Source organism: Euprymna scolopes, chromosome 15, assembly GCF_053919585.1.
Source record: "Euprymna scolopes isolate OS-2025 chromosome 15, ASM5391958v1, whole genome shotgun sequence".
Taxonomy (NCBI): Eukaryota; Metazoa; Mollusca; class Cephalopoda; order Sepiida; family Sepiolidae; genus Euprymna; species Euprymna scolopes.
In genome coordinates this window covers 87,638,367-87,657,710 of record NC_136496.1, presented here as the reverse complement: position 1 = coordinate 87,657,710, position 19,344 = coordinate 87,638,367, and the positions used below count along the sequence as shown (strand labels likewise).

General features: G+C 33.0%; 1 protein-coding gene across 2 annotated transcripts in view; it reads right to left on the bottom strand.

Annotated features, from left to right (window-relative positions):
• Window positions 1-2,344: 2,344 nt before the first annotated feature.
• Window positions 2,345-19,344, bottom strand: part of LOC145293953 (uncharacterized) — a 225,614-nt gene continuing 208,614 nt past the window's right edge. For both annotated transcript variants that reach the window (XM_080140820.1, XM_080140819.1), the window contains exons 17-22: window positions 17,484-17,557; window positions 14,739-14,837; window positions 12,574-12,764; window positions 10,963-11,150; window positions 6,376-6,702; window positions 2,345-3,981 (exon numbers count right to left, since the gene is read on the bottom strand). In XM_080140820.1, coding sequence (XP_079996946.1) covers window positions 2,564-3,981; window positions 6,376-6,702; window positions 10,963-11,150; window positions 12,574-12,764; window positions 14,739-14,837; window positions 17,484-17,557 — 2,297 coding nt within the window. In that variant the 3' untranslated portion in view covers window positions 2,345-2,563. The remainder of the gene's footprint in view (window positions 3,982-6,375; window positions 6,703-10,962; window positions 11,151-12,573; window positions 12,765-14,738; window positions 14,838-17,483; window positions 17,558-19,344) is intronic.

Below are 19,344 nucleotides of genomic sequence, written 5' to 3'. Positions count from 1 at the left end.
AGAGAGCATATATAGTGTAGTATAATAATTCTCCAAGTTCCAAATATCAAGTTTCCTCAGTTGATCATTTATTACTTTTCAAAAGGTATCCATTACAATATTGTTTCGTATTGCGGCTAACAAGTTTGTAAAATTATATTATTGCTGCATATTTAGTCACATACTCTTCAGGTGTTTACTTAAAAAAACACCATTTTGGACAACTTACATGGTGCATGTAACTGACAAACTCTGCAACTGAGAAGGAACCGCAAAGTGTGTCGGCTACATGAACCATATAAGTTGTCCAAAATGATGTTTTTATAAGTTTTTTAAGGTAAACATCTAATGAGTATGTGACTAAATATGCAGTAAGAACATAATTTTGTAAACTTGTTGGCTGCAATACGAAACAATATTGTAATGGATACCTTTTGAAAAATAATAAATGAACAACTGAGGAAACTTGATATTTGAAACTTGGAGAATTATTATACTACAGTCCACGGAGGAAATATACAATATTGATATACAAATATTGGTTTTTCCCCCATGATTGATACAGATCTGTAAATCTAGCAAAGTTCTTATTTTGAAAAAAAAAAAAAAAAAATGATTGGTAAAATGAATAAAATCTTGAACATTGGAATCCAGCAACATTGTTGTTTATTTATATATGCTCTGCTGTTATATCTTAACAAACACCAAGCTTCGGACTTAAAAAAGGTTTGGTATACAAGAAAACGAGAAAATATACATAAAAGCGTACGTTTTCACAAACTTATATTTCTTTTTAAATCAATTTCGGTAAATTTCCTGTCTTTGAGATGAATTATACTAATTTCCAAAGAACAAATATTGCCAGCATCAAATAATTTTTTCTTTTCTTAATTAACACCTGTCAACTTTGCGTTTCATTATTTATTGTGCTAACAGAGTGTATTTGTAATCTTCAAATAAGTTCTTTTTTAAGTGGTGTAAACAATTTTAAGAAAGAGTACTTGTCTAAATGACAGTAAGTTGGTTGCGTTTTGACCATGATTCAGGAAGTAGTTTGATCATTTGAACGAGTGCATTTACAAAAGGTGCACCGACGATACAGAAACTGCACTAACCCTTGGCGGGTTGAACAGGCTTCCTCCAAAAGAGGAAGTTTCATGGGAGTATGAAATTCACAAGCGGTCTCCAGTCGGATGTATATCGCTGTCAGGGGAGATGATGTTAGGTTTTTGCAGCTTTTGTAGGGAGGTATCAACGTCTTCCTACATACAGCATATGATATTCCCAAATGGTCACCCATCTGGTATTGACCAAGCTCAATGTTGCTTAACTTTGATGAGCTAACAAAAACCAGTGTGCCAATGTTATTATGCCATACAGGGAGTGTAGATAAATTTAAATGTATATGAGTGTGTGTGTAAATGTTACTAAATAAAAAAAAAAAGAAAGACAACTAAATCTGTCAATACAGAAATACAAATGAGGGTGAAAAGGAAAATAATGTTGCAATTTTGGATTTGACATTTTTTGGATTAGCAAAAATGAAATAATGAAAAAAAAAAAAAAAAAAAAAATTTTTTTTCTTTTTTTGTTTTCTAGATGATTTAGATTTGGAAAAGAGTTTTCAATTGAAATATGTTTATTACCAGATTTATTTTATCTCATCTTCGCTGCACTACAACACAAGGGGCTGCTGATAGCCAAGGTGAACCTTATTTGATCTTGATTAAATCGCAATCAATAGAAATCCTGTTTTCTTATTCTTTTCTAGAGTTAAATACAGATCACCTGTTATTCAGCAAAAGTTTAGATTTTTTTTCTCCAACAAATTACATCAGAAGAAACAATGTTATTTTTTTTTCACTTTTTTTTTTTTTTTTTTTTTTGTCAGAAAAGTTAATATCTTTTTTTTTTTTTTAATATAGTTGTTGCATTATATAATATAATTAATCCCAAAATATTTGGGGGAAAGTAAAAGAAGGAAAATTAGTTTTTCCCTTCAAATTAAAAAAAAAAAAAAAAACTTAAAGTGAAAAATAAATAAGAATAATAAATTTAAATAATAATTATAAAAAAAATGAAAGATAATAAAACTTAATTAAGCACCCACAAACACAGTTTTTTTTTGTTTTTTTACAGCATTCAAATTTTTTTCTTTTTAAATTTTGTTCTTTTCTTTTTCTTTCAAGATTGAGAAGAAAATAAGATACAGAACACCCCCTCCCCTCTCAATATGTCCATATACTTTTATTTGTATCAATAATTTTCATGTAGATATTTAGTTTCGTTTAAAAAAGAAAAAAAATACCTACAAGAATTCTTTATTGCTTCCCTGCATCCAGAGAAATAATAAACATACAAGATATTTTTTTTTTTTTTTTTTTTTTTAATTTTTTTGGTAATATTTTTGGTTAAGCAAAGAACCCCATTTTATATAATGTAAAAATCAATGTTGGAACAAGAAGGAGATTTTATTGTTATTATTTGGTTTTTAAACTTTACATAAGAGATAATAAAGTGAATTTATAATAGAAAAAAAAAAAAACGGTGCCTATGCATATGGAGGATTAAAACTGTCGTCAAACTAGATCTGACTGGATGTTGGGTGATTAAGATCAGAACTCATTGAAAGGCTAGGAAGTGTCAAGATGGGTGATGGCCCAAGACCAATACTGGCTTGTTGATTGGCTAAATCATTTTGCTCTGTGAGCTGCTGGTAGAGAGAGGGTGGTGAATGAGGGCGCTGATGATCCGGGGTTGAAAGCAATGTGTTTGACGGGTGAACCTGTTGCAAAGAAGACAGGCTTGGGTCTGTGGTGTTGCTGCTGACTTGTAAATTGGTCCCTGAGGGCGTGGTTCCCGGATGGTTATTCTTCAATAAGGACTGAAGAGGATGGTAGCCTGAATTGCCAGTTGATGAACTCCCACTGTTGGGCATCATCATTGTTTGAGGTAGCATATAACTGTAGTTATAGTTGGGCATGTTGTAAAGACTTTGCTGCTGCTGCTGCGGTGGTGGGAGAGTGGAGAGGGATGAACCAAAATGTGGGGGTGACATACTGAGGTTGCTAGGTGGAGTGGACAAACCAGAGTTGGTGATACTAGCAGGGAGTGACGGCTGAAGCGGTTGCTGCTGCTGATGATGATGAAGTGGGGGTGCTTGCGGAACTGATGAGTATGTCGAACGATTTGGAGGCTCAGCATTCGGATTACAACTAGTGGAGTTGACGGTTGTGCCACTATTGGACTGCAGGACCTGACTGAGGGGAGATGATGATATGTTGGGTAATGAGTTACAACTAAAAGACGACTGTGATGCTGGGCCACTGCTACCGCTGCTCTGAAGGGAGGAGGAGTCTCCAATCAGAGCAGAAAGTTCTAATGAAGGTGAGGTCTGAGGCAGGAGGGAGGTGAGTCTATTGTTGTTGCTGTTGTTATTGTTGCTGTTACTGCTGCCGCCAGGAACAGCAGCCACTCCACTGTTGCTACTACCAACTATGTCCGGCTCACTATCTACCTTGCCCTCATCATCACTGATGATGTAGATGTCATTGTCCTTTTGTATGGAGAGGGGCTTGGGTGGGTGTGGTGGCTGGGCTGGCAGGGGCTGGGAACCAAGCTGGCGAGATGATGATGACGACGACGGGGAGAGATAGGGGTTGTGGGATGAGAGGTGATGGTTGCCAAAATTGGCGCCACTGTTGCCAGCACCACCAATGTTGTTAGTGAGCAGCTGATAATTTGGCTGGAATGATTGCTTCAGGGAGCGCAGGTAGTTCAGGTATTCTGGATAGGCCGAATTGTTAACCCCGCTAGCAGCATTACTGCTGCTGCTGCTGCTGCTATTACTGCTGCTGTTAGTAATGGTGTTAATCGCAACTGTAGAATTGTTATTGTTGGCAGTAGTGATGGTCGTAGTAGTGGTGACTGTGTTGTTGGTAGATGTTACCTGGCCGCTTGATCGTTTATCCAGGAATGTCAGTTTTGCGGTTCCAGAAGTACCTGAAAAAGAAATAATTGCATTCATATAGTAATACTCTTGTCTCCCAACTTGTATTCCTATCTATATAGCATGTAAACTTAGAGAAATTATAATGCTTAGAATAAAAAGTTATTGAATTTATTGTTCCTTTCAAGGTATTTAACACTTGAGGAAGGCAAACTGAAAATATATATATATATATATATATATATATATATATATATATATATATATATATATATATGACGGGAATTAAACCATGCAAATTAACATTTACAAAATTTATTGTTAAAAAAACAAAGAATACAGCATATAAAAGATTATTTCCTTATTAAAAATTTTTTTTTTTTTTTTTTAAATCAAAGGAAAATAACAAAATAAAAGTATAGAATTTCCAGTTAGCATAAAAATTGAAAACTTTGAAAATTGTAATGTTCGAGAAAAAAACAAAACAAAAAAAAAAAAACATCCAGCAATATTCTGAAGATAAGAAAAAAAGTTTTTATAAATTGGATTACATGACATAAAAGAAACTTAAGAAATCTTATAAAATTGCTCCACCTCATACACTAAATGATATAAATAAAGAGGCTAAAAATTTACTAAAATCTATCAATATTCACAATTACACTGAAACTTTTACCACAGGCATCTCAAGATTACAAATCCAACTTCTAGGACATACCCTCTATTAGATTGATTTGTCTGTCTATCTCTGAGTTAGGATTGGTAAATAAAAAAAAAAATCCTGAATAGAATTATCTTATAAAGAAAAAGGTGAGTCTCGCACTTTGTGAATGCTCTGATTCAGTTATTCAATCTTAAAGAAAAACTAAAATTGAATTTTATAACTTTTGATATTAATAATTACTATCAATTGATATCCTCAATCCTTATAAACATGACACTAATTTTAGCAAAAGATAATTCACCGATTTAGAAATTAAACTAATCTTACAACCTAAGAGATCCTTTTTGCTTTTTGATAATAAACTCTGGACAAGGAAAGACACCCTAACAATTTCTATATTCTTACGAGCACCTCAGATTCTGCCAAAATTACATGACAGTGTGGCTGTCTGGGCTTGCAAAGGAAAGTCGGTCAGATCCTAGGTAAAGCAATCCTGGATCCAAATGCCTGGGAATAACATTAAAGAAATTCAAAATAGAGGATGTAGAATCCTCAGGGATAGGTCAGTGGGACTGACTGACATTTCAAATAATGTGTGGAGGAATGTTCAGTTCCAATAAAATAGACACAGCCAGATAACAACAAAGAAGAGAAGCAGTGACCACAGGGGAGGAAAGCAGACACATTATCTCCGTCATTCTGCACACACACACACACATCCACACTTCCGTGACCCCCTCCATGCTGTCAGTGTTTTCACTGGAAAATAAACATTGTTTCAAATCATTCATTCCTGTTACGTATTATTTACACGTACAAAAAACTTTGTTTTGTGTTTATGTCTATTGTGGAGGTACGCCTAATTTCAAACAACCCCCTGGCTAGCGAATTGGCTAGTTTTATGAATAAAACAAAATTAGTAGGTTTACATCTATTGAAAAAGTTGGAGCACGAATAAGAAAGAAGTCATCTATAATCCTTTGATACTTTTAAGCATCCAAGGATTATATAGAGAGGACTTCCTTCTCATTATCAGAGATACACTAAGAGTATACAATTAAGCTTATTAAGAAATTACTTGCTTTCTTTTTAGAACTTTGGTTTTTCCATTACCACTGATCCTGAGAAAAGAATATTTAACTTCCTCAATATTCTCTCAACTACGAATCCTAACAGCCTCTATCATAAATTCAACTTGCCATTGTTCTATGTTCATAAACAATCTAACCACTAACAACAATTATAAAACGAATAATCCCCCCAGTCTCAAGTAGTATCTCTAGACTGATATGAAAAGTTTCAACCAAAATTCATCTTTCTTTAACAATGTCCCAATAAATTCAGACTATTCTGAGAAAACAAAATTTAATCAATACATACCTACCCCTAGTAATCGCCGTAAGTCCTTAGTCACACATAATGACATAAAATGAATTAAACAAAACAGCCAAAGGAATAACTCAGAATACAAATATAAACACTAAAAGCAAAGCAACCCTTTTTATTCCTTGATGATAAATAAAAACTTATATTTTCATATAAAAAAAAAAAAGATCATGTGACACATTTGTAAACAGTTTGAAACCATATCTAAAACATAATAAAGGGGAATAATCCCTATCTTAAATCAGGGAATATAATAAGAGTTGTCTGCCTTACAACCATAATTTTACTTTACTGTTTAACAAGTAGTTAAAACCTATTTTTATGAAAGCAATCAACGTGTGTGCTAGTATTAAGATAATTTAAACAAATGACAAATTACACAAGAGTCAAAACTTACTGTTAGATGCTGTATTAGTAGTAATACTATTTGGGGTAACCGTTATAATAGTCGGACTTTTGGTAGGAGCAGCACTGTTGCCAGTGTTAGTTCCAACCGCAATAGAAGTTGTACTTGGGGATGGTAGCAACAAGTCGGACATGGTAGATGTAGATGTTGATGTCGATGTAGCTGCTGGGTTGACAGGTTTGGAACGGACAGCAAAAATCTTGCCTTTATTCGTACGAATATAGACACCACGTGGCGTTTTTATTACATGGATCTGCTGACCAGCGGGGATGACGTCTGGGTAGGAAGAATTATTGTTGGAGCCAGGAAGCATAATATCTGAAAGAAATAAAAAATGAATAGATGTAAGACACAATGATCATTATGTATGGAAACAACATGTTCAACACATGGCTTCCACAAAGACTTTGCCTTAAGAAAACAAACTTTAAGGAGTAATTAATAAAAGAGCTATAAAATATAAATATTACATATCATTACTAGCAGACAGACCCGACATCGCCTGGAATTGAATAAGGATCAAAAAATGTGTCACACTCCCATATTTTATTGCCATTGAAATTATTGAAATCGCCCATTTTTTCAATCAAATTGATTAATTGCATGCTCTAGTTGGGGAATCACCACCATGCACTGGGAGGAAGTTTCACATGTCTCCCTACAGTGACTTAGTCCACAATACATTGTAGTTTACATTGCACTGTAGAGAACCTACTGTTGATTTTATACAATTTTTTTTTATAATGGCTTGAATTAAAGTTTAAAATGCAAAAGTCAAGTATCATGGTTCAATTGTACTCTAGACAGAAACATTCATTTCAAATGCGCTCCTATCATCTCAAAGAACCTACTGTTGATTTTATATGCCAGGCCTTTCTGCTTGTGTTGTAATCAAACTTCTCAAATGCACTTGTGATGTTAGGTTATATAAGGCGTTAACTTTAAGGTGTTAAAATCGCATGTTTCTCCTTTCATCAGATTTTTTCGATTATTGATATGTATCAAAGACATTCTGATACAAAACCTATCTAAGAACACTGCCACACACATAAAAGTACATTTGTGTGAAATTTTTTGAAAAATCGGCCCAGCCATTTAGGAGTCCATAGGAAACTAACTCGCACACAAATTTCCTTTTATGTAATAGAGATATATGCATATATTAATTTTAAAAAAAATTCTTCTTGTATTAAAAAACAAAATTAAAGAAAAATCTGCATGACATATGTACGGAATAAAAATGAATTAAACTGATCAAGTATTTTTTAAAAAATTTGAATCTTTCCAATATCTCCATGTTAAAAATGTTTTTTCTAAAAAAAATTTTTTGCCTTAGTAGTAGTTATTTCCCTTGCTTTGAAGAGGGCGTTGCGATAATGTCACTGTTCGTTGAGCCACAAAAAATTTGATTTTTATATTTAAAAACAAAACTATTTGATTAATTTATGTGATTTTTAGTGTATGATATTATCATCCCATCAAGGGTACGATCATCATACAGATTTTTCGTTTTCTTTTTTTTGTTTTTTATAGAAGGGTGAATTCTGGATAAGCACCTAAAACTTTTTATCCCGGAGTTAACTGAATTTGAATACAAAAGTGGTGTTCGCATGCTGTTTCTATTGCTAATAAAAACAACAAAATTAACTTATGTTTAAAGCAATAAAAACCATGCATAATTCAGGCAAGCTTCATAGCCAAGTGTTAAAAGGCCAAATTACAGAGAATATAGTTGTAGATTTGATCCTTGCCAAAATCAAAGCATGCTGATGAATGCTAGTTAGAAAGAAACATACATCCATGGTTAACTTATGTACACCAACATATATATATATATATATATATATATATATATATATAAATATGAATGATGGGATGATGTAATGCAAGGAGGAAAACTCTCTACTATTGCCTCTATCGCTAATAAAAACAACAAAATTAACTTTCTATTAATAGGATAATATTCATTATAATTTCCGAAAATATGTATTCTAACATGTCCTCAACATGTACACACGTTTCTGAGAGATCGATTTTATTCCTTATCATATTACCTTTTTGTAAAATTTCTTATAAGAATTCTCCTCATGAACTTATCATTTTATCAAAGTTTTAAAGTATATCATAAGTAAAAAAAAAAAACAAAAAAAAAGGTAAAAAAAAAAACAAAAAAAAAAACATAAAAAACAAAGAAAGATTTAATTTGAAATTAATCATTATTAATAAACCAGAACAGAAATGAAGTCCATGTAATAATGCAATACATCAACAGCATAATGGCTTATGTTAGATTTAAAATTATCATTTAAACATCAGGGATCTCATCAGAAATGCCCTATGGGGAAATATTTTTTCACTTCCTGCTGAACAGTGCGCTAATGAGACCACTGAATGGTTCAAAACGGCAATTGAAGCACATGTTCCCATGCGGAAATTCTATAGCAAACCCCACTCTCCCTAATGGTTTACTTCTACTTGTGCAGCTGCCATTGCACAAATGCAGCATGCATACCGCAGATTTAACCAACATAAGTCCAGTACAAACAGACAAAAGTATATAGAAGCTAGAAGTAATTGTAAGAAAGAAATAGTGACAGCTAAGAAAGAACATATTGAAAGCACCAGAAAACGCACTGAAGCACAGAAATTAGGAACCCGTGATTTTTGGAAAATCTACAACAGTGTTGTGAATAATGAGCAATCAACAAGTCCTCCATTATCCAACAATCATGAGATTGTTTGCACAGCAACCGAGAAGGTTAACGTGCTTGCCAGTCAGTTGCCTTAAACTCCACATTGGACCCAGCAAACCACTCCCACCCTGACTTTCCTTTGCGGACCGATGCCATACTGGTTGATCTAAGAATCACCCCTTCTCAGGTGTATGATATCATAAAAAACTTAGACACCTCAAAAGCATGTGGATCCAATCTCATCCTGGCAATGTTATTAAAAAAATGCTCCGCTGAGGTTGTTCCAATTCTCTCCAAACTTTACAACAAATACCTTAACAAATTTTGCTTTCCTGACTGCTGGAAAACTACTTCTGTGGTACTAGTTTACAAGAATTCTGGCAAAAATCTGACCCATTAAATTATTGCTCCATTAGTCTCCTCCCGCTTTTCGCCAAAATATTTGAGTCCATAATTAACCAAGCTCTAGCCCATCACCTTACAGCTGCTAAACTTCTAACTGACCAACAAGCCCATTCCACAGCAGATATCTTAACTAATCTCTGAATGTATACACCATACACTGGACAAAGCAGGGGAGGGTAGAGCAGTAGCCCTAAATATATCTAAGGCTTTTGACAGGGTATGGCACGATGGTCTTCTCAGGAAAATCAGATCATATGGTACCACTGGATGAATACTTAACATAATTAAATCCTTCTTAAATAAGAGAAGAATCCAGGTTGTTCTTGACGGTCGTATATCCAAACAATATGATATAAATGTGAGTGTACCTCATGGGTCTATCCTTGGACCTTTATTATTCCTAATATTCATAAATGATTTCCCTGATGAAATTGTCTCTGAGATGAGTATATTTGCTGATGACACCATGTTCTATAACAGACACGAGAGGAAACAAATGAACACATATCTATGGAAATGGCAGAAAGACTAGAGGAAGATTCCAATCTGTGGTGGAATGGGGACTAAAATGGACAGTTACATTTAATGTTGCCAAGACTAAGCTTGTTTCCTTCAATAATTACAAGAAACCTTTTCAACCATGAATAGCTATGGCTAAAAATACATTACCCGAAAGTACTTCTTTCAAATGCCTCGGCTTAACATTCACAGGGAACAGGAGTTAGAACAGATACATTAAAAGTGTGAAAATTGACACAGTTATTGCGTAGGAAAATGTACATAGACACACAGACGCACAGACACAGACACATACAGACATTTATATAAATATATATATATATATATATATATAAATGTAATTCTTGGTTCGTTCAAAGTCCATAAAACCATATTTCTACATTACCAATTTAATGGTGGATGCTCTGATGAACTACAAGCCCTTGTGCCCCTCCCCTCCTCCACATAAATACCCCCCCCCCGCACAAACCCGACAATAAGCAAAATCCCAGCCCTACAAAGTAGAGATCCCTAGATGTATGAAGGCCTTCTACTCTAATAGTTTCTTCCCCAGAACTGCTAAACTCTGGAACTCCATTTCTAGGTTCCTGTTTTCCCAACTACACTGCTTTGCAGAAGTTCAAGTGTAATGTGAACAGACATCTTGCTGCTCAACTCCCTACATAGTTTCTCTGCAACTTATGTCCCCGATAGTAGCCCCCTATATCAAAGTGGGACTGTGCCTTATTTGGAGTGAAAATGGAATAATAATAAAAAAAATAAGCAAAAATAAATCAATTAAAACCTCTCTTAAGATAATACTCCTGATAATGATGATACTGATACTACTTACAATTGGTAACTATTACTCAGCAAAATCCATAATAATGGTTTTCTCCGAAAACAGAATAAACAAATCCTCCATTTAAAATATGAAACTTTTGAAAAAAAAAAAAAAACGGCAATAAAACCAAATTCTTACCAGTTGTCGTGACAATTTGATGCACCGATACTCCAGGTCGTACAACTTTCACCTGCTGACCTGGCAAGGTGGATCTCAGCATTTGGTTAAGTGGAAAGTTCACATGAGGCAGAGCCATCGGCACAGGTGTAGATATGATCGGCTTCACACTGGCTATAGGTCGTTCACCTGGTTGGAAATTGTTAGGCCTGAAAAGTAAAGTGAATTCCAATTTAAAAAGAATTTTTTTGTTTTTGTTTTAATCTTAAAAAGAAAAGAAAACATTAGATATACATCATGTAGACTTATCCTTGGGAATTATTATCAAAGCATCGGATTAATGGCACAAAACAAGGATGAGAAGATGCAAATGGAAAAAAATTAATTTTAATAAAATAAAATAGTCAGCTGGAAAGCAAGCAAACGGAAGACAGTTCTACAGGTGAGCAGTTCTAAGAAAGAGGCTTTTGTTCATGGAATCTACGTTTAGGCACAGATAAAGAGTGGGGGAAGTTATTGATAGTGTTTTCAGCTGGACAAATGTTTCTCGTGAAAGTCTGGCAAGGGGGGGGGCTATAGATTGGAGCTCAGATGAGCACTTGCCATGAAAATTGAATTTTTATTAAATAAAAAACAATGATAACTACTTACGCATTATGTCAATTTCAACCAAAAAACAATGTTATTTATTTAACTTATGTTGCAATTAGTTTAATATGATTGGAATATCAAATAAAAACAAGTATTTCCAGGATTCAACAAAAACGATTTGGCCATGTTTGCTGGTATCGTATGACGTAAACACAAGCAAAATAACTAATTTCTCAAGTTTTCAGAAATCAATTACCTCCCCTGCTAGTATGCACGCTATTCAGTTTATATAAACAGAACTTGCAAATATCTTTAAAAACTGTTTTCTTTAATAATTAATTTTCTACCTTATTCTTCATAATTTTGGAATATTTTCATTACTGTGACATGATAATTCAGTAGATATCATTGGTTGTACTTGAAATTCAATATTTCGATTTTTCAATTTTTCAAATTTCACTGTTATAACAAAGAACTCTTATTTTTGTTTGTATGTACATATAACACACAGAATTTTCACTTGTCACCACTCTTCTTCTATTATATAAAGGGCAAATGTCTTGGTGTATGTTTGTATGTCCAGCTAAAATTCAAAACTACAAAACAAACACCCAGAAAGTTGGCATTTTCTTGCCCTGGATGAATAACATCAAAAAAATTATTCATTCTCTGAGGGTCAACTGGTCAGGTTTTGTTGATTTTTCAGTGTTATTATGTACTAATTTTGAAAGAATATGCTGACTCATTTCTATGATATAAAGGAGAGTTATCTGTGGGCATGTCCAGCTAGTGAGGAATAGGCTGGGTAGAGGAGAAAGAGGTGGTTGGGGGAAAGATGGATAGAGAGAGGCATAGAGGTAGAGGTTTTGCCCTCGAGCAATGCGGAGTAAACACTGAAAATTTTTTTGATTGCCAAAAGTTATGTATGCTTTGCGATTAGCATCAATTTATGTGCACTAAATTCGAATTACACTGATTGCAATGGTCACATTTAAAGAAAGGAAAGGGTAAACAAAAGGTAGAAGAAAAAGAAATTGTTACCATGGTGCATTCGGTGTTGCATAATATGTTGCTTGGCCTGGTTTCGAATAATACACAGAGTAAGACTGTCGGTTGTAATTCAGATTCATCTTCTTCTCCATAACATAACCTTGCTTAGCGAGTTGTTTCTCCTTCTTAGTGAGGCGAAGGTTTTTCTGATCAAGTAACAATGATTCATGCGTGAAAGGTTTCTGAAAAAAAAAAAATGAAAAAGAAAAAAAACTTGTATGAAGCTGGTCAGTTTATTTTAACTGTAAAAGCAAAAAATATAATTAATGGAAATTTCACTAAACAAAAAACTTCAAGAAAATATTGAAATTTTTGGCGCTTGTTTAACACCCCCCCCCCCAACAAAAATAAAGAAAAATCTGTATGATATACATACCAGTGCTGAAATGAAAACATTGCATATTTTTATAAAGAAACTTATTGGGTACTCTTTGCATAATTTGACCCGAATTCTCATGAATTCCCGTCAAGCATGGATTGGGCGAGACTGGCAATTATCAGTGTCAACCGAGCGTCGTAACAGACGCGGACTAATGAAAAAAAAACAAAACAAACCGGAAAAAATACAATTAATCAAAAGTAACAAAAAAAAGAAAAAAAAAAAACTTACTTTGAAAAATGAAAATATGCTTATTTCATTTTAGTATTTATTTATTTTTTTTATTTTTTTGCAAATTATTTATCAACAGAAAGTTTGTTTGCTTTTTTCTCCAAGAAAAGAATTGTTAGGTGTAAGTACAAGTTTTTTTTTGTTTTCTTTTCTTTTTTGTAACAGTGTTTTTTTTCTTGTTTTTTTTTAATTTTTTATTTTCAAGAATTGTTGTTCAGTCAAGTTCTTTTGGTGGCACTGTCCATTTGTACATCTCCAGGAGAAACCATCCTTTACACACGATCTTTTTTAAAGTAAACATTTGTGCTTACAATTGTTGCACCTCATTTTTTGGGGGACAGCAATTTCTTCTCCTGACAATATGAGATTGTCTGCATCGATGTTTTCATTTCTTTTTCTAACATGTATAGATTTATTTTCTTGCCTGTCATTTTTCTGTTTGGTAAGTTTAAAAATATATTTGTCAGTTTTTATTTTTTTTTTGTTGGTTTAGTCACTTTTTTCCAATTCGAATGTCGTCTGCTTCCATTTAGCGCTTTTTCATAGGGCTAATTAAACTCCCAAAAATTCAATTAAAAAATAAATAAATAATAAATAACTAATCACAAAATAAAAAGTCCCCCCCCACCCCCTGAATATCACCTTAAAAATTACTAAAAACACAACAAAAAAAAAAAAAATTAAATAAATAAAATAAAAAGTCGAGTTAGCGTTTCAACATTTGAACAACTCTCCTTGGCTGACACAAATGATTGCCGGTCTCGCCCGATCCATGCTTGACAGGAATTCACGAGAATTCGGGTCAAAATATGCAAGAGTACCACTTTTTTTTAAGGAAATTTGAGTATTTCCAATGACCTCCATTTCCCATATTAAGAATAGCTTTCTAAAATCGCAATTGGAGTTATATCCCTTTGTTTTCAAGATGGTGTTGCATATCTGATATCCTCTTTCAGTCACGGGCACATAAACTTTATTTTTGTTCTTGTTTTTTTTTCATGGGGTAAGTGAGTTCTGGACAAGCCCTGAATTTTTATGACATACTTGCAGAACAATTTATTGAGCTTCAATCTAGTTGTCGAAAGTGGATCGCACTTTCATATTTGATTTCTGTTTCATCACAGGTACATGCATCAGAAAGAAGTTTTATTTTTTTTTTTTTTTTTAAATATCAAGCAAATTCTGGACATAACCCCCCCCCCCGTCTTTTCTTTGCTCAGTGATCTTGCAATATGTGATCTATTCATTAGCTCTAACCAACTAATGCTAACCTTTGGTGAATAAGTAGATCCCACATTAAAATATATACAACTTTGTAGATCACGCATTGGATTAAAAATCTTCAATAGATCACATATTGAAAGTGCAGTCTTCTCTTAAATCGTAATAGATAGTAAACATAGACTTTTTCAAAATCGTCCTACTATTTTATACCCACTTCCTTCCCCATCTAGAATCATTAGTTAACTATTTATATTAAAAAATCATCTTGAGATGATGAAAATCAATAAAGAGTTTATTTGGCACAAGAAAACTGGTGACTTACCTTAGTCAGCCATTTGCTATTTGCAGTAAGTACATTTTTCATCACAGGATCCGTACATAATTCAAGACCATCCAAAGAAACTTCAGGAAGATCTTGATCCTTAAAAACAAAAACACATTCATTAATAAAGCTAGTTATGAGAATCCAAATATTTTCTTTCATTCTTAAAAAAATATATTCATGGTGTTTTTTTTAGAACAAAATAAGTTCACTGAAATGTGGTGTTTGAATATGTTTAGTTAACAGATATGAAGAAAAAAACAAAACAAAACAAAAAAAGCATTATTGAATAGATGACAGATGATCAAAAAATAGAATTTTATTTTGTATACATTGGAATAATTTTTCAATATTTTTTCCATAATTGTACTGGGTATGATCACAAAGGTTTGGATGATTTTATTTAGAGACAGGAATAATAATAATAATAAAAAAATAAAAAATCAGAATTGCTCTATAAAATATACTAATCTCTTTGAATTTTTCAATCATAGCTTTTCACCTTAACACAATAGGAGAATCACTACTGACCCTGACTTATTTAATACTACTTGGAATTCTTAAAAATTCAAAGCTCCTCTCGCTAGATTGAGACTGCTAAATTTTGCTTTAGACAACTACATTTAGCATTTACAATTGGATAATTTTCAATTGCTATCTCTTTTTGGTTCTTTATTAATAACTCATACAGTGAAATATAAATTTTACTGGGGGTGATCACAAACATCTTGACAATTATATGTATAGCAAGAAGTGATAAGAACAACCCAATCAGGTACCAGTATCGCAGTATAAAATATACTTAATCTCTTAGATTTTTTCGCTCATAGCTTTTCGTCTTGACAAGAAGAGAACAACTGCTAACCCTGACCGAGTAATTTTAATATTCTTTACCTGGAATACTTTACCATTTAATGTTTCCATGACTGGACACTACTTCTTTTTTTTTTAAATTGACGTTTTACTCCAAACAGGGCACAGAGCCACTTATTTGCGAGGAGCTACCATTTGAGACCAGATTTGCAGAGATACTGTTTAGGGAGTTGGGCAGTGAAATGTCTGTTCACATTATACTTGAATTTCTGCATATCAGTACAGTCAAAGAAGCAGGAGCCCGGGAGGGAATTCCAAAGCACATAAGTCCAAGGGAAAAAGCTATTTGAATAGAAGGCTTTAAGGTATTTGGCGATCTCTACAGTGTAGGGGTGGGATTTTGCTGCTTGTCGGGTTTATCAAAGATAATGTCGTCGAGGGGATATGAGTGCTTGGAGTTAGTAAGAGCACTTGCAATTGAAATACTTATAAAACAGGCTCAAGAATTCCACATTTCGGTGATGGGACAGAGTTTGGAGTTTAGTCGATAGTTCAGGACCTACCAGGTTGGCGACTCTTTCTTGAACCCTGTCCAGGAGTGAGCGAATGCCAGTCCAGATGTGGCAACAATACTCCATGCATGGGTGAACCGTGGCCTTGTAGAGATACAGGATAGTACAGTAGAGAGAGCCCACCTTCCTCACAGCAGCCCTAGCAACTGCCTCAATGTATTTGTTCCAATTCATGTTGTCTGTGAATGTTAACCCTAGGAGCTTGAGGGAAGTACTTTCAGACAGTGTATTATTAGCCATGGCAATCAGTGGTTGAGAAGGTTTCTTGTAACTAATCTTTGCTTGGGACAACTAAACTTAATATTCACAATTTAATTTTTTTTCTTTTCTCTATGAACAATTTCTTTTTGGATTATTTTTCTATTACACAAACGTCTCTCCTGTCAAGAAATAAATCCATCGAAAAAAAAAAAAAAAAAAAAAAAAAAAAAATCACATCAGAAAACCCTCTCCTATGCATGTGTGCATATGAAAGGGCTTCCATTTTCAGCAGTTTTTATTTATTTTTAAATAAATGTTGATTACTGTAATAGATTACTGTAATTTAAATCAAATATGTTTAATTTCTGGTTTCTTCTTCCCTAAATAAAATATACATGAAATTTTCTCTAATCAATCACTAGTGTCTACATGCAACTATGTCTGCTCTCCAAAACACTCGGTCCTGGATATGACCTTAAACTCTATCTGATGGTGAGGCCCCAGCTTGCGGGCTTTGGGGAGTGTGGGGCCACCCTTTAATTGCCATTGCTCCCCGGTTCACTCTGACCTGGACTGGTAGTACCTGTGAGGGACCCAACTATGGGTTAAATAGAAACCGACTTAAAAAAAAAAAAAAAAAAAAAAAAATACTCTATTAAAAAATTGTTCTTCAAAATCACTGGATTCAGCATTAAATAACCTGAAAAAGGGTTGATATGCCGTAAAACAAAACCAACCAACCAAAACACTCAGAGAAATTCAGATATTTTAATAAAAATTCTTTGAAATTCTTTAGCATGTACAGAAAGGTTAAATAAATGATATTAAGGAACAAAAATAAATTCCAATTCCATTACAAATAACATGACAAATAATTTTTTTGTAATAAATTTAAAAATACTTTCTACACAAATTCAAAATTGGATTTTTAATAAAAATAATAAAAAATATATTGCACTACAAAAAAGATCATTTTCAAAATACGAAAAATGAGGTTTTTTTCTTGAATTAAAGTATATTTCTTTAAAGTCAATATTCATTCTTGACCAATAGGCCACACACCACAGATAATAAATGAATCCATTATCCGAGAGGTTTATAAGCCTCCAACCTTGAAATGTCTCATAATAAATAATAAAAAGTTGTGCAATCAACTTACGACATAATGAAGTAAGCTATCAACTTGCTGCCGAGTAAATTGGTTTTCAGGATTTAATTCATCGACAACACGATCTGTAAAAGAAAAAGATAATTATTCAAAAAGTAGAAATAAGAACATATGTAAATATAATTTAATACAATATGATATATATATATACATAAATATAAAATGACATATGAGGAGTTGAATTAGTTATTAGGGAGGGCACCCATCCTTTCCCGGGAATGTTCCACTTACCCTAAATCAGCACTTTATAATGTTGGGGATTCAGCAAAGAGGTATCAAGTATAATTTTTTTAGTCTGGTGTAACTCGAACAGTCCCATGTACCTATTGTGCCACTTGGTAACTTAAATCCAACTTCAAAGCTTTCTCTTTGTCACATGATTAAACTGATCAATCAAATTTTTATCTTTATAAGGGACTTTTCTCTCTCTCCATGAGAAGATAATTTCTCAGATTAATACCACCAATCAAGTGAAGAGGAAAAAACACTAAAGTCTCCTTCTATGAATAAGTTTTCTTAACAAAAGTATCAGAAAGACAAAAGGAAAAAGAAAAAAATGATTTTAATTATTAAATAAAAAATTATATAACATTATCTGTTTTTTTTAAATTTTCAAATATAAATTGTTTTTTAAGCAAAAATAATTTGCTTTGAAAAAAAAAAAAAAAAAAATTTTCTTATTTTTTTCAAATTATAATAAAAACAAAAGTTACTTAACTTATATAAAATTATTGCTATGTATAAGGTTGAGAAGAAAGTTCTTGCAGAATTTTAAATTTTAATTTCAAATGATATATTTTCAAATAAGTTTTCATTATAATATCTTAACTTTATATATAACTAGCAGTTCAGCCCCACTTTGCTCGGGCCTTATGTACTGTTTAGAACTTTATGTGCATATATACATATATTAAAAGTTTAACTCATGTCCAGGTAATCTACATCTAAAATTTCAAGTGTTTAGACTCAAAATCGACACAGGAGTTTGATAGAGTCTGCAAAAGTCAAATCTTTCAACTTTTATCTCTTGGCAGCCAAATTCTCACCCAAAAACTGATTAAAAAGCTTGCTGTATGTCTGAATACCCTTTATGTAAAATTTCAAATGTTTAGACTCAAAATTAGCTGAATAGTTTGCTAGAGACTGCAAAGGTCAAATCTTTTGAACTTTGATCCCTTGGCAGCCAAACTTTTGGCCAAAAACCAATTAAAAACCTTGCCTAATGTTATGTAAAATTTCAAATGTTTAGACCAAAAATTGGCTGAGTAATTTGGTAGACACTGCAGAGTTCAAATTTTTAAAAACTTTGGCCCCAATTTTGACCCTTCAACATTTATTGTTTTGGGCTCAAGTCAAATTTAGAAATTTGATCCATGTCGAAATAACTTACATCCAAAATTTTAAGTGTTTAGATCCAAAATTGGTGGAGGAGTTTGGTAGAGTTTTCAAAGGTCAAATCGTTGAACTTTGACCCCTTGACAACCAAATTTCTGACCAAAAAATTTGAATACCCCTTATGTCAAATCTCGAGTGTGTAGACTGAAAACTGAGTAGTTTGGTAAGGAAATGTACACACAGACACACACATAGACAAACAATTTCACTTTTATAGATGTATAGATTTTAAAGAGCGTTTTTTGCTCTAATCATTTAAATTACAATCGTTTTAAAACAATTATGACTTCTTTTCAGAACGTTGAATACAAAATGGAAAAAAAGCAAATTTGCACAATTTTCTTATTTCAATTCAAGCTAGGCTGAAAAGCTGCTGAAACAGCTTGCAATATCAATGAAGCTTTTGGCCCAGAAACAGCACAATGGTGGTTTAAGAAATTTTGTGGTGGCGACAAGA